Below are 23,937 nucleotides of genomic sequence, written 5' to 3'. Positions count from 1 at the left end.
GGCCTTGGCATCTGTTGACTGTTCCTGATTTCAGCATATTTCGACTGCCCCCCACTGTGTCTGGTGTTTCTCAGTCCAGATATCCTGTCTGGAGAAAACCCTGCTACAGGAGGGTCACCCAACTTTGAGGAACAAAAATGGGTATCTGTTTCTTAAACTGAGTTTCAACAACTTTCCTTGTTTTCACCCCTTGCCCTTCTGATGTCCTTGGTCTTTTCTCAGTTCCTGAGCATTCTCGGGACTCTTAAATCAGCATGGGTCTCAGCTGGCATTAGATGCAGTTTCCTTGGGTCAGCCAAGTAGTCTGCCTGCCGTCCATCCACTTTACACCTTTCCGACGCTGGTGCTGCCATTCCTTTCTCCCATTTTGGGGCTTTTAAAACTTTAGAAAATTCAGTTACTGTCATTTCAGTTGGTTATAAAGTGGGAGTTTGTATTTATTCCATTGTTTTTACTTGGAATTTATATTTTTAATGTGGAGAATTTATAAACAAGACAAGCAATAAGAGGCAACCACTAATCTTGCACCCCTTCTCCCTGGTGCTATTAACACCTCTGTATCTTTGCTATGCACATTTGTATTTTGTTAGAAAAAATGAGATAATATACTATATGGTTTTTACTCTTTTTTCACTTAAATTATATGAAGAGCATTCTCCAATGTCAGTATTCTGCATTTAAAAAAAAAGATTACACAAAAATGTTATTGTGTAAAGTACAGATATGCAAAGAAATAAAAAGCCCCATAGTCCCAGCATCCAGAGAAAACAATCATTGTAATATTTTGGTATCTGTCATGCTAGTATGTGGGTATATCCTAAAATAAAAGGAAAATAACTTCTTCTTCTTCTTCTTCTTCTTCTTTTTTTAAGACAGAGTCTTGCTCTGTCACCTATGTTAGAGTGCAGTGGCACCATCTTGGCTCACTACAACCTCTGCCTCTCAGGCACAAGCAATCCTCCCACCTCAGCCTCCTGAGTAGCTGAGACTACAGGTGAGCCACTACACCTGGCTAATTTCGGTATTTGTTGTAGAGACCAGGTTTCACCATGTTGCCCAGGCTGGTCTCAAACTCTTGGGCTCAAGCAATCTGCCTGCCTTGGCCTCCTGAAGAGCTGAGATTACAGGTGTGAGCCACTGTGCCTGGCTGACATATTTTCCTTATTTATTAGTACTTTTTTGAGACGGGGTCTCACTCTGATACCCAGGCTAAAGAGCAATGGTGCAAATACGGCTCACTGCAGTCTCGACCCCCTGGGTTCAAGTGGTCCTCCCACCTCAGCTTCCTGCATAGCTAGGACTACAGGGCACCATCACACCCCCACGCTGATTTTTAATTTTTTTTGCAGAGATAGGGTTAAACCTTTAGATACCAAGGTTTTACTAATACCAGGTCAAAGGGGTGGAAGATAAATGTTTGTTTGCCTTTTATTGCTTGTCTCTTTGATAAATTCTCTACTTTAAAAATATAAATTCCAAGTAAAAACAATGGAATGAACATGAACTCCCACTTCATAACCACTCAAACCATAGTAGCGCCAATCTTATCCTGTTGCCCAGGTTGGTCTTGAACTCCTGTGCTCAAGTGATCCTCTTATCTTGGCCTCCCAGTGTGCTGGAATTACAGGCATCAGCCACTGCACCGGCCTATTACTTAATCTAATACATTTCTGTGCCAAGCACCTGGGAGACAAATAATTACAAATAATTCCCATAACAATGATAAGTTCATACATTCATTAAGGAAATGTTTATTGAGTGCTCACTATGTAGGTGCTAAACAAAACAGCACAGTCCCTGTCCTCTAAGAGATACATTCTAGTGGGTGGAGATAATGAACAAATACATGATATATAGTATGTTAGACAGTGAAAAGTACAGTGGAGAGGGAAAAAAAGAGGGCAGGTAGAATGGAGTGAGTGCACTATTATATATGGGATGGTGACGTAAGGCATCACTGAGAAGGTGTTATTTGAGCAGAGGCCTGAAGGATGAGAGGAAGTGGCCATGCAGATATTTGGGGGAAGAAATTTCCAAGCTGAAGATACAAGCAAATGCAAAGGCCCTTTTCTTATTTTTTTTGTGCTGCTGTAACAGAATACCTAAGACTGAGTAATTTATAAATAATAAAAATTTATTGCTTACAGTTCTGGAGGCTGGGAAATCCAAGATCAAGGCTCCAGCAGAATTAATGTTATATTTACAGAAAAGATACAAAAATAGCACAGAGAGTTGCCATATCCCCTCCCCTTACCCAGCTTCTCCCAATGGTAACACATTACATAATCATAGTGCAATGATCAAAAACAGAAAAATGAGCATGGATTTATTAAGTAAACTATGGATCCTATTCTAGTCTCACCAGTGTTTCCATTCACATCCTTTTTCAGTTTCAAGATCAACCCAGGATCTCACAGTGCATTGAGTTAATTCTCTTTGGTCTCCTGCAGTCTGAATGGTTCCTCAGTCTTGTCTTGTCTTTCATAACCCTTACATTTTCCAGGAATACTGATGAGTTATGCTGTCAAAAGCTCCTCAGTTTGGTCCCCCTGGTGTTTTCTCCTAATTGCACTGAGGTTCTACATTTTCACAGAGATGAAGTTGGGGCCTTCTAACCACATCAGGTCACAGGGTTCATGAGGTCCATGCCTTCTTATTGGTGATGTTGACCCTGACCACTTGGTTGAGATGGTTTCTGTCAGGTTCTTCCATGATAAAGTTACTTTCCCTTTTTACTTAATATATTGGGAAAGATAGTTTGAGATTATATACATTTTTTCTCAGATTTGTGCCTACGAATAATAGCTTCATCAGTGACTCGTCTCTGAAATGATTTTGATTGTGGTATTTGCCTAATGATGATTTTTCTTTTTCCCTCTTTCCTTCTACATTTATTACTTGTAATTCTGCTATAAAGAAGTGCTGTCCTTGTCCCTGATTAATTTTTTTTAAAGTAAGTACTTGTGTATAGCCATGTAAGTTCATGAATATTTATTTTATTCTGCTTATACTCCAATACTGTCTTTATTTTGTTTCTCAAATTGTTCTACCTCTGATCATTGGGAGTTACTTCAGGTTGGGTTCTGTGTTCTTTGAACAAACTCTACCTTTTTTTTTTTTTTTTTTTTTTTTTTTTATAAATATTTACTTAATTTCTGGCACCACAAAAAATTCTAGGGTCATTTTGTATTTTCCTTGCTTCAGCCCTGAAATCAACCATTTCTCCAAGGAGCCAGAGTTCTTTTTATTGAAGAGGGTGTTTTAAAATCAAGATCTTGGAACTAGGTGTCCTCATTATTACTGGGGTGTCATCACATTGGGCCCTCTTTAAATAACTTTGTTACTTTCACTATAAGCTTTTCGTTATTTTCTTAGTGGTTACCCTGGGGATTACAAATGAACACCTTAATTTAGATGAATGTTAATTTCCATTTCAAAAGTTCCTATATAGTTCTGTTGCCTCTTTTGTAGCATTATTGTCATACAAATTATATTTTTATACATTATAAGCCCATCAACAGTGTTAAAATTCTTTTCTTTTTTTTTTTTTTTTTTTTTGAGACGGAGTCTCGCTCTGTCACCCAGGCTGGAGTGCTGTGGCCAGATCTCAGCTCACTGCAAGCTCCGCCTCCCGGGTTCACGCCATTCTCCTGCCTCAGCCTCCCGAGCAGCTGGGACTACAGGCGCCCGCGACCTCGCCCGGCTAATTTTTTTGTATTTTTTAGTAGAGACGGGGTTTCACCGTGTTAGCCAGGATGGTCTCGATCTCCTGACCTCGTGATCCGCCCGTCTCGGCCTCCCAAAGTGCTGGGATTACAGGCTTGAGCCACCGCGCCCGGCCTAAAATTCTTAATGCAGTTGCCTTTAAATCATATAGGAAAAGAGCTGCAACCAAAAATACTTTTTTTTTTGAGATGGAGTTTTGCTCTTGTCACCCAGGCTGGAGTGCAGTGGTGTGATCTCAGCTCACTGCAACCTCTGCCTCCTGGGTTCAAGAGATTCTCCTGCCTCAGCCTCCTGAGTAGCTGGGATTACAGGCACACCCACCATAACACCTGGTTAAGTTTTTGTATTTTTAGTAGAGACAGGGTTTCACCGTGTTGGTCAGGCTGGTCTCGAACTCCTGACCTCAGGTGATCCGCCCACCTTGGCCTCTCAAAGGGTTGGGATTACAGGCATGAGCCACTGCTCTCAGCCCCCAAAATACATTTATGCTTTTATATTACCTATATATTTACCTTTACCAGTACTCTTTGAGTATTCATGTGCATTTGAGTCATTTCATTTCATCCTAAAGGATTCATTCTCCTTTCATATTTCTTGTAGGGCAAGTCTGGTGAAGACAGGTTATCACAATGTTTATCTGGGAGTGTCTTCATTTCTTGTTTTTGAAGGACAGTTTTTCTGGATATAGAATTCTTGGTTGAGGCTGGGCACAGTAACCCACACCTTAATCCCAGCACTTTTGGAGACCAAGGTGGGAGGATTGCTTAGGACTAAGAGTTTAAGACCAGCCTGGGCAAGATAGGAAGATCCCCGTCTCTTAAAAAAATTTTATTTTTTATTTTTTTTATTTTGGTGGCACATGCTGGTAGTCTTGAGAGGCTGAGGAGAATTGCTTGGGCCCAGGAGTTCGAAGCTACAGTGAGCTATGATTGCACCACTGCAAAAATAATTCTTGGTTGATAGTCTTTTTCATTCAGCACTTTCAATATGTCATTTCACTGCTTTCAGGCCTGCACTGTTTCTTATGAGAAGTCAGTTCTTAGCTTTACTTGCTTCTTTCTTTTGAGATCTCTTTTCCAATAATTTGATCATGATGCATCTAAATGTGAATCCCTTTTAGTTTACCCTACTTAGAGTTTGTTCAATTTCTTGGATACAAAGATTAATGTTTTCATAAAATTTGGGATGTTTCGGGCTACTATTTCTTCAAATAGTCTTTCTGCTCCTTTCTCTTTCTCTTCTAGGATTCTCATTATGATTGGCATACTTGGTATTCTGGTACACTTGATAGTGTCTCAAAGAAGCTCTCTTCATTTTTCTTCATTCTTTCTTTCTATTCCTCAGACTGTATAATCTCAATTGACCTGTCTTTGGACTCACTTCTTTCTTCTGCCAGTTCAAATTTGCTGTTGACCCCCATCTAGTGAATTTTTATTTCCATTATTGTATTTCTCAATTCCAGAACTTCTATTTTTTTGTCTCCTTACTGATAGTCCTGATAATTTGGTGAAACATTATTCTCATAATTTCCTTTAATTCTTTAGACTTTTGTTTCTGTTAGTTCCTTGAACATATTTACAATAGCTGATACCTAGTCTTGCCTAGTAAGTCTAACATCTGGGCTTCCTCATAGATTGTTTCTATTGACTGCTTTTTAAATTGCTGTGTATGGCATGGGTCGTATGTTCCTGTTCTTTGTGTGTCTTGTTTTAAATACTACATCAATTATTGAAGTCAGATTACCTCCTCTCCAGGGTTTGCACCTGTTACTATTCCTTATTGTTGCTGCTTTTGGTTGGTTCTGTGTCTTTCCTGGACTAATTCTGTAAATTCTGTATTCTTTGTTATGTTTGGTTCCTGAAGTCTCTCCTCAGCCTAGTGGGTAAGCTAATGATTGGACAGATTTTCTTTTTAATGCCTTGAACCAATAAATTTTCTAGCTTTTGTCAAGTGCGTGCATGTCTATTTGTCCAGTCATGTCATTGATGTATCAGCAGGCAGTTTACAACTGCCTTTACCTTCATTTCTGGCATGAATTGAGTTTCAAGGTCAGCCAGAGATGAGAGCTTAGGACCGTCTCAGGACATGCATACATCCCTGCACATGCACATGGACTTCTAGATTCCCAGGAATATGCTTGAGCTTGTCAAAGCGCCCATGGACATCTTCCCAGATTTTTCCTTTTAAGTTTCTTGGTCAGCCTTTTGTTAGCCCCACCTGATAACGCTGTCTCAGGCAGCCACAGGGTTACCCAGTTGCCACTGATTATTCTGCAGGAAGGGCTGTTTTCAGAGTGAGCTCTGAGTTAAGACAGGTCCTGAAAATGGAGCTTTTCAGTGAGTTGCCAGACAAGTCAAATAGAGGCAGTTCTCTAGTAGTGGAGATCTGGGGGACCTCCAAATTCATTCTGACTCCTCCAGTGGTTACTAGGTTGCTGGTTTTCACAGACACTAAGAGGGCTGTTGGTTTTCAAGGCTACCATGGAATAAGGAAGAGGGGCATGGGATTAGGGCAACTTAAAATGCCACTTTCTGCTCTGAGATTCAGCTGTTTTCCTTTAATAAACACGCCTCAGTTTGTTGCTAACCATTAAGTTACTTTCCAAAGTTCTGAAAAAGTTGATTTTGACATTTTTGCCAGTCTTGTTGCTTTCATGAAGGAGCAGATTTTGGGTGGCTTTTACTCCATCCTTATTGAAGTAGAAATCCTTTAGATATTAAAATTATAAATTTATACAGATCCTTTGGATTCAATCAACACCACAGGGTTCTTTTTACGGCCTCCCTTCCTGATATGCAAACACCTTTTTCCAACAGTGAGAAACTAAATTTGTATTATCTACAACACAGGTATGTATTTGTTTGACTTTAGTATATACATAAAAATTTCGGCCGGGCGCGGTGGCTCAAGCCTGTAATCCCAGCACTTTGGGAGGCCGAGGCGGGCGGATCACAAGGTCAGGAGGTCGAGACCATTCTGGCTAACACAGTGAAACCCCGTCTCCACTTAAAAAATACAAAAAATTAGCCAGGCGAGATGGCGGCGCCTGTAGTCCCAGCTACTCGGGAGGCTGAGGCAGGAGAATGGCGTGGACCCGGGAGGCGGAGCTTGCAGTGAGCTGAGATCCGGCCACTGCACTCCAGCCTGGGCGACAGAGCGAGACTCCATCTCAAAAAAAAAAAAAAAAAAAAAAAATCAGAATTGCTGACCCACACCCCTGTGAGAAACACATTTTCTTGAGTTACTTTTTAAAAAGATCGCTGGCTGCTGTGTTGAGAACCATGGGGAACAGGCCCTAAATCAGTGGGAGCAGTTAGGTGGTTACTCAGATTATTCAGGTTAGAGATGGCAGTGGCTTGGACCAGAGCAATGATGTGCAAACTCTATTGTGAATTTGAACGTGAGGGATGTAGGTTGTGTGCTGCTTATGAGAATCTAATGCCTGATGATCTGAGATGGAACAGTTTCATCCTAAAACCATCCCCCTCACCCCACCCATCCATGGAAAAATTGTCAACGAAATCAGTCCTTGGTGCCAAAATGGTTGGGGACTGTTGGTTTAAATGGTGAGGCATGGTCAGATTCCGGATGTGTTTTGAAAATTGAACCCATAGTATTAAACTGATGAATTAGATAGGAGATGTAAGATAAAGAATCAAGGATAATGCCAATTTTTGCCTGAGCAATTGGAATAATGGAGTTGCCATCAACTGAAAGCCTGTGGAAGAGATTCAAGTTCTTGGAGAAAGATTGGTTTTGCTCATTTTAAGTTTTAGACATTTATTATTCAAGTGCAGATAGATGCCCAGTTATCCACAGGCAGCTGAATCTATCAGTCAAGCATTTAGGAGAGATGTGGACTGGAGACAAACATTTACGAGTTATCAGTGTATAGATGGTGGCTGTAGGAGTAGTCAGTGCCCTGCATATATCCTATGATCCTAGGAACTGCCAATGTGTTCCTGCCAACTTTCAGCTGCTGCTATCTGGTTTTTCTTGTCTTTTTAGACAGGGTCTCACTCTGCCACCCAGGCTGGAGTGCAGTGGCACAAATCACAGCTCACTGCAGTCTTGAACCCTCAGACTCCAGGGATCCTCCTATCAGCCGAGAAGCTGAGACTATAGCTGAGACTATAGGTGTGTACCACCATGCCTTGCTAATTTTTAAAAAATTCTGTGTAAAGATGGGGTGTCACCATGTTGCTCAGACTTTTTTTTTCTTTTTAAACTGTGGAAAGCAGTTCTGCTAGTACACATGGTAAGCCAGTAACTAACACGCGCTAGAATAGTCCTCACTCAGTAACCCTGGGAAGTTGTTATATAAATACTCCAGGTCTCTTGGCCCTTAGGTGGGATAATTCTGAGGTATACATTTTGCCAAACTCCCCAAAGTCTCCCTGTGGCACCAAACTCTAATTGCCCACTACCGTAGCTGGCTTAACAGTAAACTTTTCATTGGCTGCTTTCTCTTTCATACAGTTTCCCCAATTTCCTACCGATTACTTTCACGTGAAGCATTGTTTTACGTTTTGCTTCCGGGAGAACCCAAACTAAGATGGTTTAAAGCTATGACATTGGACGGGATCACCAAATAAGTGAGCACAGAGAAGAAAAGAGGTGCAGACTCCGTGTGAGTATGAAACCCTGTGACACTGAGGGGCCAGGGAAATGAAGAGGAAACAGCGAAGGAAACGGGATGAGCAGGTGTTGCAAGGAGGTTGCAGGGAGGAAGGCAGAGCTGGATTCCAGTAGGGCTGGGCATTGTCAGGACAGTTTGAGGACAGTGCAGTGGAGGGTGACATAATGATGGGCTGTGGAATTTATGTTGAATAAGGAGAGAAGTACAGGCATGAGGGAAATGACCTGTGAAAAAGCCATAGAATCAACGGATTGAAATCTCAGTGGGGTCAAAGAATTGGGGGGGTTGAGGACCACAGGAGAATTGTATACACCGTGGGGTTACTGGAGAGTGAGATACTTAAAACTGAGATTTTGGAGGGGTGCAGTTATTGTTATTAAAAGGACTGGGCTCTAGAATAAGACTATAGAACTGAGTGTCTTCTCACTGGAGGAAAGAAAAAGGGGCTGAGGGAGGCTGAGGTGGGCGGATCACTTGAGGCTAGACGTTCAAGACCAGCTTGGCCAACATGACAAAACCCTGTCTCTCCTAAAAATACAACAATTAGCCTGGTATGGTGGTGCATGCTTGTAATCCTAGCTACTCGGGAGGCTGAGGCAGGAGGATTGCTTGTATCAGGGAGGCAGAAGTTGTGGTGAGCTGAGATGGTGCCATTACACTCCAGCCTGGGTGACAGAGAAAGACTCCATCTCAAAAAATAAAAAAGGGTGAGAGGCCAGGGAGTTGTATTAGACCATCACTTGGATATTGAAATCAGCAATGATTATTAGTAATGGGGTGATACTGAACTGGGAACTAAACTCTTCAACAAATAAGAGGGAGTAACCAGGCTGGGAATAAAAGATAACTGCAACAAGAGTGAAATGAAGATAGGTTTTTCTTGAACACTCACACAGTATTTAGTAGGTGGCAAGCAGTTCTAAGCAGTTTCTAAATGTCATTCAATCTTCATAACAACCCTACAAAACATGTACCATTTTACCCACTTTTACATATAAGGAAACAGAAACAAAACAGGACAAATAACTTGCTCAAGGTCCCCAGCTAGTGAGTGGTGTGCTAGGATTGGAGCCCAGGCAGTCTGGCTCATTCTAACCTCCATCCATACTGTGATGGCTATTCATTCCAATGTGGGGAAGGGGGGATATTTGGAGAATGATCTAGAAGCAGCAGTGAGAAGCCAGAAAGGCACCTATCTGAACGAAAGCAGCCACTCTCAAAAGTGCTGCCAAGGATGCCACATACTCAGGGGGAAACCAGATTTAAAACTGGGAAGTCTGTTTTAACTTGCAAATGATAATTTTGTTTCACTGCCTATATTGGTCTTGTATTGACTTTGTTATTCCTTGCTAACAACTAGCACTTTCAGAAACATGTTGATAGAAGGTAACTGGCTTTAATATTTACTGAGAAATGTTTTATTTTGCAATTAAGATGTTTAATTTTGATTTAGCAACAGAAAACATTAAGAAAATATTCTTTGCAAAACTGAGTTTGCTAAAGCTATATGTTGAATTTTATCAAATATAGCTGCTAGAATTTTTCAGAATTTCTTCCCCTTCGGTTTTATTATAGTGATGATTTATCAACAGATTTTTATTATAGTGATGATTTATCAACAGATTTTTCATTTTCTGAAATCTTGCATTCTTGGGATAAAAATATCTTGGTTATTGTGGATGTTTACTATATGACTAGAATTGATGTGCTCTTAATCTTACTCGTGATTACATTTAGGAACCACCCCCCCTCCGCCCCCACCCTGCCCCCAGGACACTCTGTCTTAAGGTCTTTAGCTTTAATCACATCTGCAAAGTTTCCTTTGCCATATAAAGTAACAGTCACGGGTTCTAGAAATCAGAACCCTGGCTATCTTTGGGGGCCAACTATTTAACCTACCACAGACGCTTTAGGACTTTAGGGCTTAATTATCTTCTGGCCCCAACTGAGAAAAGCTGTCTAGGCAACATGCTCGTTATATCTACAGATGGCATAAAACCATGCCACGTGACTGAATGAAGACCTGGCTGACTCTGAATAACAGAACTCCACAAAGCGTAATTCAAAAGCGTGTGATGTGCTTGCATTTTGTGTGGAATGGAAGGATTCAAGATGTCAGCTGGCAATTCCAGGAAAAACTGTGATTAGACTTTTCTTAGAAATGGCATCTGAAGAGCACATGGCGAGGCCTGCTCTTCTAGGTCTGGTTGGACCCTACAGGGAGCAGGCCTTGACTTTGTGAGTGAGCCTGGCTTGCCTTCCACACGGCAATGCCCCCTTGGAGAGGAATCAGGATTGATGATGAAGCCAGGATACTACACAGGATAGATGCAGAGGAGTGTTACAGGCTTCTTCACGATGGGCAGATCAGGCCTCAAGTGGTCAGAGCTTTCCAAAGGTGAGTGTGCAGAGTGGAGAATTTCCTCTCTGTAGAGAGAGCCCTGAGTCTGGATGACCATCTGGCAGGGATATGTAGGGGAAGAAGGTGGTGGGTACTGACTTAGATGATTACTTAAGGTTCACTGTCAAACTTTGAGACCCCACTCAACTACTTCAAATTTTAGTTGGGGAAACCAAGTCCCAGAGAGAGAGAGGTCACTTGGATTTATAAAGTTAAAAGCAGAGTCAAACATACATCTCACCACTTCTGGTCATCCTCAGATATTAATACTCAGTTTTTCAAACAACATGAAAGGAAATAAATTCAGAGGTAACATTTAACTATGATAAAAAAAAATACCAAAACCATAAATTTTCAAGGCAGTAATTATCTCAACAAATGCATGCTTTGAGAAAGGAGCATGCATTTGCATTGGGGAGGAAGGCACAGAGTCGAGTCTCGGCTGTGCTGCTGAACCCTGAAGGCCTGTCAGAGGCTGCCTGGAATGGGATGAAGAGCAGGGAATCAGAAACAGGCAATCTGTCCAATTTTCAGTGAAACAAGTTTCATAATTTTAGAACCTCCCGACATCCGAAATCCTAGACACAATGTTCCTTTAAAAGAATATGTTTTCTTACTAAGTTGATATCAGAAATAAGCAGTTTCTTCTTATACACTGAGGACCTACATTTCTATGGCATTTAAATCTTGGGTATTTTTAATGAACATTAAATCCCAGGGAACTAACACTGCATTTCACAATCTCTGAGCACTGATCGATGTTTTTTTTAATCCTGTAGAATTTCTCCACATATTCAGAACGTCCTAAAAGCTCCACAAAATCTTCATCATGAGTGATTACCAGAAGCTGGAAGTTACGCTGCTGCGAGCGACTTTTTATTATCCTGAAAAAATGTATTTAGAACATATTATTAGTAAAGAGCATAACCCCTTCTTCGATTTGAAAAGTCACTGCAAACCTTGCCAGACACATGAACTTGTGCTGTGTGTGTCAGGGCCCCAGCTACCCTGCAGGAAGTGGAGGGGCGGCCCCGGACCTTCAGGCCAGCCAGGCAGGAGTCTCATCTCCTCTCCAGACAGTAGGGACACATGGCCTGACTCCTCACTTAGGTCTGGTTTAGGGACTCATAGGAATACAAGAACTAGTTTCTTCCAGAAGTTCTCACTAAAGCAGGTATAGTTATTTTATTGAGTTTTCCTTAATATCCAAACTGTTCAACTATAGAAGGCTTATTCCTTTGCCTGGGATTTTCCTGACCTGTTACTACTTTTCTCTGGAAGAAAAATTTTAAAGTAATAAAGACAAACTGCAGGTAAGGGGAATAACACTGCTTTCTTAAGAGCTGGGTCTACTTAGAATTCTGCCACCACCAGTCACTAGATGCATCATTACTATGACACACAGGGATGTGAGTGGGTGTTCTGGGAACATTTTGCTGAGGTAACCAGCAATGTGACTGAAACCTGAAAGACTTTTTCTTTTAGCTAGCCACTTATCCCCTTCCTGGAGCTGGATGTACTTGAAGTTTGAAAAGCACCCGCCCTTACTTGCGATGGCTGCAGAAAGGTGGCCCTGTGCTGCTCAGCTCTCCTTCTGGCCCTCTCTGCCAGTAAGGGTCTGTCTGGAGCCAGGAGTGCCTGAAACACCTCCTTTGGGGAAAGTGCCTTTTTCTCTGCCAGCATAGTCCTTATGCAAGAGCTGCTTGACAACCCTGGCGTCTGTACCCACCACAGGTGAATGTGGTAAAAGGTATGTGCAATTTTACCCTCACTGGATTTTACCTAATCTCGAATAAGCTTTTTGAGTAAGAGCTCTGTCATTCTTCACAGTTGTCTGACACATGTGGAAAGCTGGGGAGACAGTCCTAAACCCACTACCACTACCTACAGATGTCTTAGCAGGGCATGCTAATCGCTGTGCATGACATGTGGGTTCCTCTGGTAGGTTTACAGGAAAACCAGACCAGGAACCCCTCACAGTGACCCTCTCCCTGTGAACACAGTTGGGGAGCAGCACGATGTGTCTGGGGCTGCTATTCACCATCTAGCTCCTTTAGGAGGGATCTGAAGAATTACTATCAAAAGGTAAAGCCCAGGGCCTGGCACCAACTGGCTTCCCAAAGAAGTGGGCAACACAGCTAGAGAGCGTTTTCACCACAGAACTCTCTTGATCTTGAAAAACCATCACAACCTGTCCCCAAATGTGAGATACTTACTCAACCAGAGCATGTGCAAGAGATTCAATGTTTTCTCGGTCAAGATTTGTTGTTGGCTCATCCAAGGCAATGATGCCACAGTTGAGGCAGAACGTTTCAGCCAGGGCCAGGCGAATGATAAGTGAGGCTAATACCTGGAAAAAAGCCCCCATGTGAGAAGCCCAGCACAGACCTTCTCATCTCATGGCAGGCAAGCAGTCCTGACATGATCTTCTCAGCAGGGAAAAGTGGGAAACGTCACAAGTTCACTGTTAGGTAAAGCACTGCCCTCTGGGAGAGCCCACCACTGGGACCAGATTCTTATGTCCTCCAGAAGGAGAACCTGCATGATCTCAGCCCATCATTCACCACAAAACAAAATGCTCAGAGCAATGCTGATGCCCTCACATAAAAAATTACATCAGCTACAACCAACTTGAGACCAAAGGCTAGAAACAGAGACAATGCCATTTATCTGTAATTTTAATAAACCTGTAAGATTAGCAACCTTAAAAATTCTTGACCTGGCTATTTTCCTGATAATGGGATCTGTTAGAAAACTTTGACACGTTTTCTAGAGACACTCACTTTTTCTCAGCTACCTTTAAATTTCCATATTCTTGTGTATAATTCTCAGAGTGAGAGAATAAAAAAGAAAATCCTAGGTCAAAGTATCAGGAGTATAGAAGTGTGGTTTCAGTTAAGCTTACCTGTAGAAAATCCAAGTAACTGGAACTGTTAGGCATTTTCACGGTTACTAGAAACCTAATACTAAAACCCTCAGACCCAACTGAAGCCATCTGAAGATACAAGACACACAGAACTGACAGAGTAGGGCTATTCTGGGAAGTATAAACTACTCTGTTGTGAGCTGTTAAGTCCCCTCTCCCCCTCAATTTGTGGGTGGGTATGCACGAATCTGTGAGTTGGTAATTTTAGAATAGTTTACGTCTTTTCTTTGATGCCTAGGCAAGCCAGAAGACAGAGCCACAGCTTGGCCCTGTGAGGGACAGGCATTTCCTGTCTTTGAATCCAAACTGCTGTCAACTCTACCACCACCCACTCACATGCAGAGTCCCTGGCTGGCTTTGAGAGCCTCAGCAAAAGCCAGTGTTAGGTAGGATGGAGGCCCACCTCCATTATTTGTTCTCTCCCCTCACACCAAGGGGGCAATTATTGCTAATTAATTTTCATAACTCAGAATAGTAACAGAAAATCTTTTTCCTCAAGATATTTTTGAAAGTATTTTTAATCCAAAGAGACCATGTTTCACACTCTGTATTTTCTCATTTATAATTACCACTAAAAATCACCAAAGTAGGTAGGGATACTGATTACAGATCACAAGTTGGTCATTTTTGTAGACTGATTTAGACAATAATCTGCAGATGCTTTAAATTGGTATCAGCTGTCTAGGCTGACAACATAATACATATATGCATGGCATGTTCTTTCTTCTTTTTTTTTTGAGATGGAGTTTTGCTCTTGTTGCCCAGGCTGGAGTGCAATGACACGATCTCAGCTCACTGCAACCTCCACCTCCTGGGTTCAAGCGATTCTCCTGCCTCAGCCTCCCGAGTAGCTGGGATTACAGGCACATGCTACCACGCCCAGCTAATTTTTGTATTTTTAATAGAGATGCAGTTTCACCATGTCAGTCAGGCTGGTCTCGAACTCCTGATCTCAGATGATCCGCCCTCCTCGGCCTTCCAAAGTGCTGGGATTACAGGCGTGAGCCACCATGCCCAGCTGCATGGCATGTTCTTTAAGCAAAAATTGCAAACTATGAAAATGGGTTAGATAATGTGAGCATCCATTTCTATGATTTCAGAATTTTATTAAAAAAAAATCAAGGACCTAGAGGTGTTCTCAAGTGTAATCTTCTGCCTTAATCTGAAAGCAGAAAGCTCAAGAATCTGTGACATCTTTGTTACAAACCTGTGCACACTGAAGGACCCAGCCTTGTTCCCCAAGGATGCCATATTCCTGACTCTTTGAACTTCATTCCTCTTCCTGATTTCCAGTGCAGGCTGTCCTCACAGGGCCTCACCTGATGCCAGCTGGCCTGACCCAGCAGCTAAGTCTTGGAGTATGGAGTGGTGGGGCTTAGTCCTATGAGGGGCTACTTCCTTACTGAGACTCCCTCCTATGTTCATTCTGGCTTAAGCTAGAATCTGGTTTGCAATACTATGATGTCACTGATTCTGAAACATCTTATGGTTATAATTGCATTTTTTCATTCCTGCTGGCACATAATACAGTGGTACATCTTATAACTGATGAGACACTGACCTTATTCTGATAAGGAGTGACATGAAAACTCTAACAGGTCTTCAGCTTCTTATTCCACATTTAGCTTATGCTGCAAGAATGCTTCAGGCCCTTCTTTTAAGTCTACTTTACATAATGTTGCAGGAAATGATGGTTAGCTTCAGGAGAGTGTAGTAATAGTAGCTGAGCCTGATTCATATTATGTGGCAGCAAAGAGCTTCCCACCATTCAGGTGTAGCCTTGGTGCTTTCACTGCGCTGATGTTTGTTTCTCTCTTTCAGTTACTTGGGTGTGTTGGCTCCCCAGACTTTTGAGATACCTGCCTTTTGTCCAGCACTGCATCGTCCTCGCATATCCAAGGCTGTGTCTCCCTTCAGCATCACCACTCGGTAGTTATAATTCCGCCTTTTATCAGAAGCTGATACATTTTCATCGGCATCAGACCGTATTTCTATGTATTCAATATCTGACACAGAAAAAAGAATATTTTAGAGGAACCTATGCTCTGTAGCCTTTTGTCATTTACAAACATATCAAATAAGCCTAGGAACAACACACGAGGCTGACATTACCAGGGGGAAAAAAATGGCTGGTGTGGAACCTCTTTCTCTGGCTGGGAGGATTCAGGAGCCTGGTGGTTTGGCCAGAAGCAACCCAGATGCTTCAGTTCCTCAGCCTCAACTCTGTCTTTCTTAGTTTCCATTAAGAGCGTCCTCTGGGCTAGGCATGGTGGCTCATGCCTGTAAACCCAACACTTTGGGATGCCAAGGCGGGTGGATCACCTGAGGGCAGGAGTTTTAGACCAGCCTGGCGAACATGGTGAAACCCCATCTCTACTAAAAACACAAAAATCAGCCAGGCGTGGCAGCGCACACCTGTAATTCCAGCTACTACTCGGGAGGCTGAGGTGGGAGAATCACCTGAAGCTGGGAGGTGGAGGTTGCAGTGAGCCAAGATTGCGCCACTGCACTCCAGCCTGGGTGACAAAGAAGAGCGAGACTCCATCTGAAAAAAAAAGTTTCCTCCGGATGGTTTTTTCTTATCGCATTTTGGTTTATCCCTATCTACACTATGACAGAACCTATTATGTCATCAGCTAAATATAATGCCTACTGCAGTCAAATACGTAAGTCTTGTTAGGCTCTAGAACAGAAAACTTTACATTTTCTTGCTACAAGATATTGCCAAGATAAGAATTCTTAGAAAATCTCAAAGACATGCTTAGAAAGGGGTCCAGGGAGGTAATGCTGGCATGATGAGAGGTCATAAGGGGAAGAGCTGTGGGGAGGGCTTTGGAAAGAGCATTTGTGATACACCATAGTACTCACCTTGTCCACGATAGGTACTTCGCCACAGGTCACGAATAATTTTATTGATTTCTTCCATTTTCATACTATGAAATTTCATTATTGCTCTGGAAAAAGAAGCCATTGGTACTTTATATATATATAAAAGATATATAATTATGTGTCATAGTAATACTAAAATACATAAAATATATAATGTATATAAAATATAAATAACTTCAATATTTTCAATGGTAAAAGTGGAATATAGTAAGAGCTAGAAAAAATAAACAGCAGCAAAACTTTGCTGCTTGGCTAATACTGAAAATTGGTAGGCTTATTTCTAGTGCTCCAGGGTTACCCTTCTCCATATTCACTCTCTAGGATACAACAAATACTCCTTTAAGTAAATACTTAAATACTGTGAAAACTTCAGGAAACATAATTTTGTAGACTTTTTTCTTAGGCCATGGTAACTTATTGGAGGGACTGCTTCCACTGATACTCACGGGTCACAGGAAGGCCTGCTGAATGAACGAGAGGGAGTTAAAGGGGAGGAGGTTTATGGCTGGCCAAGGGGCCGGCAGTCTATGGGGAAAATATGAGAACAGTCTATGGGGAAAATACGAGAATCGCTGGAACTGCCGCCTTGTCCCTCTTCTATCACTATTAAGGCTTACCAAAAGTCAGCTTCTTATGTTGCTTTTATTCCTCAGATCTTAGATTTTTACCAACGGGAAGCTCTGGTTCAGCGAGAATGATTTAGAAGCTTAAGCTGAACTGACATCAAAATTTTATTTTACCTTCCTATTCATAGATTCAGAAATCCTAATTCTAAATATTAACTTCCATCTTTATATTCCAAATCCTAACTCTAAGCACTAACTTCCACTTAGTCCAGACATGTCCCTGTCCCCAACTCTCTTTTAAGGTAGTAGTTTCTAAACACTAAAAAGAAAGAACAGAAATGTTTGTAAAAACAAAAGTAGCCTGTCAAAACCTAACATTGTTCCCACCACAGTCACCTTTCATCAAAAAGCCCTTAGGTTCTCTGGAAGCAGGTTTATGAACTAATAAATGTTGCACCAGTGGTAAAAAGGCAAACATTACTGCGATCACCATACAAAGGATGTGAGGCGACTTACTTCCATTTGCAGGCCTCTTATCTGATGCATACAAAAAAAGAAACTGAACATAATGCTACTGCCTCTGTAGAATCATTTCATGATCTTCTGGTTCACCAGCAAGAGAGAAAGAAATGACTCAACATAAATACATTTTAAATATCAGATGAAGGACTGTGAAGTAGCAGAAGACTGGAAAAAACCATATTCTGCTTGTTGATGAGAATGCAACAAGTCTCCATTTTCTACCTTATACATTTATCTCAGCCTAACACTTTATGCTCCTTTCAAAAGGAGACAAAACATCTAAGTATTTCCTAAAAACAAAACAAAACTGATGGAATGTTAGACCAATCATGTAAAGACTGCCTTTCCATAGCTTATATATTATGATACTGATTTTTCAAATGACATTTAAAAAAAGTTATCTTTACATTCAAGTTAAAAATCTTCAAAAACTAACATAAGCATTCTAATGTGGAGAACAAGCTCCAGACAGGGCAGGGGTGGCCAAGGCGCACACATGCAGTCTGCCTTGGCTCCCTTATACAACACAGGTGGTGCATTCTGTCCCATGGCCAGGTCTGCTGAGAGACAGCACTGTGGGGAAAAAGCTCTAGTTCAGGGAGAGATCTCAACCCACCAAAGAGTGTGTCGGATGGAGGTGATGACTACCACTGTGGGATGGACCATTAACTCATCTTCATATCCTCTCTGTCTACTGTGGAATTTACAGCTGTACTGTGTAAGAGGTGTGGATGATGAAGGGTGCTACAGTAATCTACATAAGGGAATAACAATGATGATTATTATTGATGACCATTTACCATATGCGAGACAAAACTATGCTAAATAATCAATGTCATTTAATCCTTACGACAATACTGGGAATCAGATACTGTTATCTCCATTTACCGTTAACAAAACTAAGATTCAATGAAATCAGTAACTTGTTCAAGATCAGAGAAAAGTGGCTAGGATATTAATAGCCCTTGAATATGATAGTTAAAATTGAAGAGGCAGTCAAAATTCCATCTTTTAAAGCCACCAGCCTCAGTTTTATGAGGAAATGTTATCAAATCTTCAAGATACACCTAGTTCCCAAGTATATAAAGCGTGACACAGCAAGGAGAAACATAAGGGGAAAAAAGTACAAGGCTATTTTGCTTATGAATATAAATATTCTAAAACCAAATTTAGTAGTAAGGGTAGTAAAAAGAATACATCATGACCAAGTAGTGTTTACAACAAGAAAGAAACAGTAAAATTGGGGAAAATAATTCAATTATTGTAGTAACAGATGTCAAAAATAACATTTGATACACTATAACACTGAATTTTGATAAAATATCCTAAGTGAAAAATCGAAGAACGTTTTCTTAACTGGACAAAATGACTCCCTCAGATATCCACAGAAAGCATCAAATTTAATTTAAAATATATAGAAGTGTTCCTCCTAAAACTAAGAAGAGGAGAACAATGCCTCCTATTATGGCTGCTCTAAAATAATGTCCTGGAAATCCCTAACAATTTAGGGATTTCACAATTCAAATTCCTAACTAAAAAGAAATGAAAAATGAAAAAAAGAGAGAAAAGCCTATTATTGTTTTTGCAGGTGACAGAACTGTATGCTTAGAAAATCCAAGAAAATCAACTGAAAACTGATTCAGACTAATGAGGTAGTCAGAGATAAATATATAAAAATGCAGTTTTATTATCTAGAGCAAACACCAATAGGAAAGGCAATCGAAAAAAAAGGATCCTATTCACAGTGGTGATAAAAACCATAAAATGCCTAGGAATAAGTCTAACAAAAGGGTATAGGAGCTAGAGGAAAAAGCTGTAAAACTTTACCATAGGAGAAAAGAACATGATTGAGTAGGAGATGCATACTAAGGAGTCAAGAATGGTAGATTTGATATTACAAAGATGTCCGTTCTCCTCAAATAATCCCTAAATTAAATGCAATCCAAACAGAAATCCCAACATGATTAAAAAATGCTTAATAGAATCCATAAGCTGACTCTAAAGTTCACATAGAAGAGATAATACAAAAGAAAAAAAAATTTTAAAAGTTGGTGTACAAAGGAAAACCCAGAAACAAACCCAAATGCATATAGAACGTTAGTTTATAACTGCAACAGTTCAAATCAACTGGAAAGGTTTCAACAGTGTTACAAAGGATAAAAAAATAACATTACTACCTGTTATCCAACCTCAAAATAAAATCCAAATGAATGAAAGGATTAAAAGCTAAAGTATTTGGGCAGCTGAGGTGGGAGGATCGCTTGAGCCTGGAGTTTGAGACCAGCCTAGGCAACATAGTGAGACGCCATCTCTACAAAAAAATTTAAAAATTAGCTGGGTGTGGTGGTGAGTCCCAGCTACTTGGGAGGCTGAGGTGAGAGGATCCCCTGAGCCTGGGAAGTTGAAGCTATAGTAAGCTGTGATCATGCCACTGCCCTCCAGCTTTGGTGACAGAGTAAGACCCTGTCTGAAAAAAACAAAAGCTAAGGTAAAATAAAACCATCAGAAGAAAACATTTTGATAATTTTAGGATTGGGAAGCCTTTCTAAATAAGGAACAACATAAATCAAAAGACTAAAGATCTGACTACCTAAAAAATTAAAAGTTACAAAAGATACCATAAAGAAAGCTGAGGTAGTTGGGCACAGTGGCTCATGCCTGTAATCCCAACACTTTAGGAGACTGAGGCAGGCAGATCACTTGAGGTCAGGAGTTTGAGACCAGCCTGACCAACATGGTGAAACCCTGTCTCTACTAAAAATACAAAAATTAGCCAGGTGTGGTGGTGCATGCTTGTAGTCCCAGCTACTTATGAGACCGAAGCAGGAGACAGAGGTTGAAGTAAGCTGAGATTGTGCCACTGCACTCCAGCCTGGGTGACAGAGCTAGACTCTGTCTCAAAAAAAAAAAAAAGTTGATGGACAAATGATAAACTGGGAATAGGTACCTGCAATGTATGTGAAAATAAATTAACATCTAGAATCTATTAAAATGTGACAAATCAAGAAAAAGACAACCTAGTAGAAAAACGGGCAAAGAGATATGAATAGGTAATTTCTGGAAAAGAAATACAAAAAGATAACATATGAAAAGACATTTAACTTCACTAGTAAAAAGAGGGAAATGTAAATTAAAGTGCAAGCATTTTTTTGTGCAGCCAATAAAAATGTCAGTAACAAAATCCAGACATGGAAACGGGTACTTTCATATATTACCGGTGGAAATTTTATAAGTGTTTTTAGAAGGCAATTTGGCACTAACTAAAAAATATACATAACCTCTGAGCCAGTAACTCCATTTCTAGGAAGCTGTCTTTTTGATATATCTGCTCTAGTGTGCAAAGACACACTCTGCAGCATTATCTGTAGTAGCACATATTCAAAAGCTTTCTAATATGTTCAATAATGGAGTAGATATCATGCATTTTACAGAATATGCAGTCATTAAAAATACAAAGTACTTGAATATATGAATGTAAAAGATTACCACTATGTTAAATGGAAAAAAAAAAAAAACTCAGAAAAATACCTATCTTGTGATAATGCTCACAAAGAACAGAAAAGATTTATTTGGGTGTACTACGTGCAAAGCCATTGTGAGGGAAACGAAAATATGTCACCAACATAATAATTCTTAAGGGCTGAATCAAAGTTAGACATTGTCATGGAAATGAACCTAAGTCTACCTTGAAGTGTGTTCTGTGGTTTGCAGTTATGGAGTATGGGGAAGCCCAAATATCTGTAATACAAGGCTGAATGGCTTTAGTTGCATAAGTGGTACAAAATATTATGAAGTACAAAGGTAGGAAAAAATCACATATATTTGGGAAGAACTTCATCAACGTAACATTCCAAGGATGGGAAATAGCACAGGAAAACATGGGACATATTAAGGGAACAAAATTGTTTGGTTAGAACACACTTGGTAGTAAGAATTGAAATGGGAAAGCCCAGGTATGGAAGTCTTTGCTAAAATTAGAAGGGAATAGGGACCACCAGGTTTAGGAAAATTAAGCTGACAGAAGTATAATGGGTGGAGATGGGGGTGGGAAGGATGGTAAGAGATAAGAGGTGGGAAAGCTACCATGGTAATAGGTGAGAGTTACTTAGGCTGAAGCCATGGAAAGAAAGCAGCTGTGGGCTGGGTTACTCACACCTGCAATCCCAGCATTTGGAAGGCTAAGGTGGGAGGACTACTTGAGCCCAGGAAGTCGAGGCTGCAGTGAGCTGTGATCACAGCACTGCACTCCAGCCTGGGTGACAGAGTGAGATCCTGTACAAGAACCCTATAGGAGCTGAGTGACATAGAGTGGCCCAATTAACACACTTTTGTCACTTGGACTTTACAGGCATTTAACATCAAGTAACTTACAGAATGACCTTGAAAATCCATGACCATGTGCTGAGGCAAAGATTTGAATTTCATGGGCTGCAAACTTTTATGGTCAAGTAGTCATCTAGCTAGTGTATCAGCTCCACCACCTGCCTGGAGTATGCACATCTTTCAGTTAAATGCATATACTAACTCATGCAAAGTAGTATGATTTCTTTGTGAAAACTGGTTCTCGAAAGAAAGAGAGAGGCCGGGTGAGGTGGCTCACACCTGTAATCCCAGTACTTTGGGAGGCCAGGGTGGGTAAATCACTTGAGGTCAGAAGTTAGAAACCATGCTGGCCAACATGGTAAAACTCCATCTCTACTAAAAATACAAAAATTAGCCAGGTGTGGTGGTGGGCACCTGTAATCCCAGCTCTATGGGAGGCTGAGGCAGGAGGATTGCTTGAACCTGGGAGGTGGAGATTACAGTGAGCCAAGATTGCATGACTGCACTCCAGCCTGGGTGATAGAGTGAGACTGTCTCAAAGAAAAAAAAAAAAAAAATTGAGAAGCTCTAAGATCTCAGAAAATAATGATTTGTAAATTACTTTAGTCTGATATTTAAATACTCGTTAAGAGTCTGAAAGATTTCATTCAAAATTTCAGTAATAATCGATTGCATTTTATGAGGAAAAATGATGGCTTTAATGGCATTTCTATTTCTGGTAATCCATGAAAGTCTTAACAAGCTTGCCCAGCCTGCCTTATTTTGTTGTTGTTCTGTTTTGTTCTAGGCTTTTAGCAGACTGAAGCCATGGTTTTTAGTTTTGTCTTTAGTGATAAGCAGAAAAGAGGGATGAGGAAGAGGCTTTATGGCCCAACCAGAAACAGAAGCTAAGAACCCATGACTGGATTCTCTCCCTTGGACACCCCATAGACCAATATCTCACCTTCCAGGAGAGGATCCTTCCAGTTCTTGCTTCTTTAAACTCATTAACTTAATTTTCTTTAGCTAGACTCCCAAACATCAGCTTTTACAATTCAGCCTATGGTTCAACCACTATGGCAAGATAAACATTTGTTTAGGTGTGAAAAACCAGTGGCTATCTTTGGGTTTTGTAATCTACCCTCTTGAGGTTGCAGGAGCTACTGTGAAACCTTACTGCATCCATGGTCATGATGGAGATGGTGACTATAAGGTGAGCCCTGAATAAAGCCCTCATCTGAAGCTCCCTTTGAATGCAGGGACCCAGGCTCTGAAGAGCCTCACAGAAAGCTGGCCACCTTGGATGCAAAACGGTAAAGGTTACGTGTTTACAACGAGTCTTAAAAGAAGTATGACCTAATATGCAACCTTCCACATCTGGGGAAAAATGAGAGTAGAACATTTTGGGCATAGGGTAGAACACCATATCTTGAGTGATATATTCTAAAATCATTTAAATTGGTATATTGTATTAGTATGGGGTAATACATTCCAAATGATGGATAATTTCCCCCTTTTCATCTATGTGTCTCTCTGACCATTGCCAATGCTTATACTTACTGATGTTTTTAGATGATTACTAATAACAGATGGTAATCAGCTTTTCTTGAAAATGCACTGCTGATTTCCTGTGTTACCTTAAATAGACAGATGAACGCAACAATTACACTGACTGTATGCTTTATTCTAAGATGTGAAAGAATGAGGGAAATTTTGTACCTTACTTTCTTCTGGGTTAGAAGGCAAATTTAGGGCTCACGTATAAACCTTGAGAAGGCCACTGTTTGCAAGCATAAGCCCACAAAGACTCAATTTTGGGGAAATTTGTATCACTTCTTTTCTTTTTATTTAGAAGAATCCATCTGAGTACCAGGTAACAGAACTCAGTAAACAGCCTGGCTTTGTTCCTTAAGCAAGCCTAAATTGCTGGAAAGCACTCCTGTACCTCTCCACCCCTGCCTGGCTC

At 40.8% G+C, this 23,937-nt stretch overlaps 1 protein-coding gene across 3 annotated transcripts in view; it reads right to left on the bottom strand.

The window, feature by feature from the left end:
• Window positions 1-9,224: 9,224 nt before the first annotated feature.
• The window catches only part of RAD50 (RAD50 double strand break repair protein), an 89,576-nt gene continuing 74,863 nt past the window's right edge, over window positions 9,225-23,937 (bottom strand). For 2 of the 3 annotated variants that reach the window (XM_030927223.1, XM_010359993.2), the window contains 4 exons: window positions 16,561-16,646; window positions 15,556-15,698; window positions 12,983-13,116; window positions 11,357-11,650 (listed from right to left, as the gene is read on the bottom strand). In XM_030927223.1, coding sequence (XP_030783083.1) covers window positions 11,464-11,650; window positions 12,983-13,116; window positions 15,556-15,698; window positions 16,561-16,646 — 550 coding nt within the window. In that variant the 3' untranslated portion in view covers window positions 11,357-11,463. Of the gene's footprint in view, window positions 11,651-12,982; window positions 13,117-15,555; window positions 15,699-16,560; window positions 16,647-23,937 lie in introns of all 3 variants that reach the window. The other variant, XM_010359992.2, reaches the window with a different exon arrangement.

The sequence above is a fragment of the Rhinopithecus roxellana genome, chromosome 3 (genome assembly GCF_007565055.1).
Source record: "Rhinopithecus roxellana isolate Shanxi Qingling chromosome 3, ASM756505v1, whole genome shotgun sequence".
Lineage (NCBI taxonomy): Eukaryota > Metazoa > Chordata > Mammalia > Primates > Cercopithecidae > Rhinopithecus > Rhinopithecus roxellana.
The sequence above is the reverse complement of the archived record's forward strand: the minus strand, read 5'-3'. Positions and strand labels throughout refer to the sequence as shown.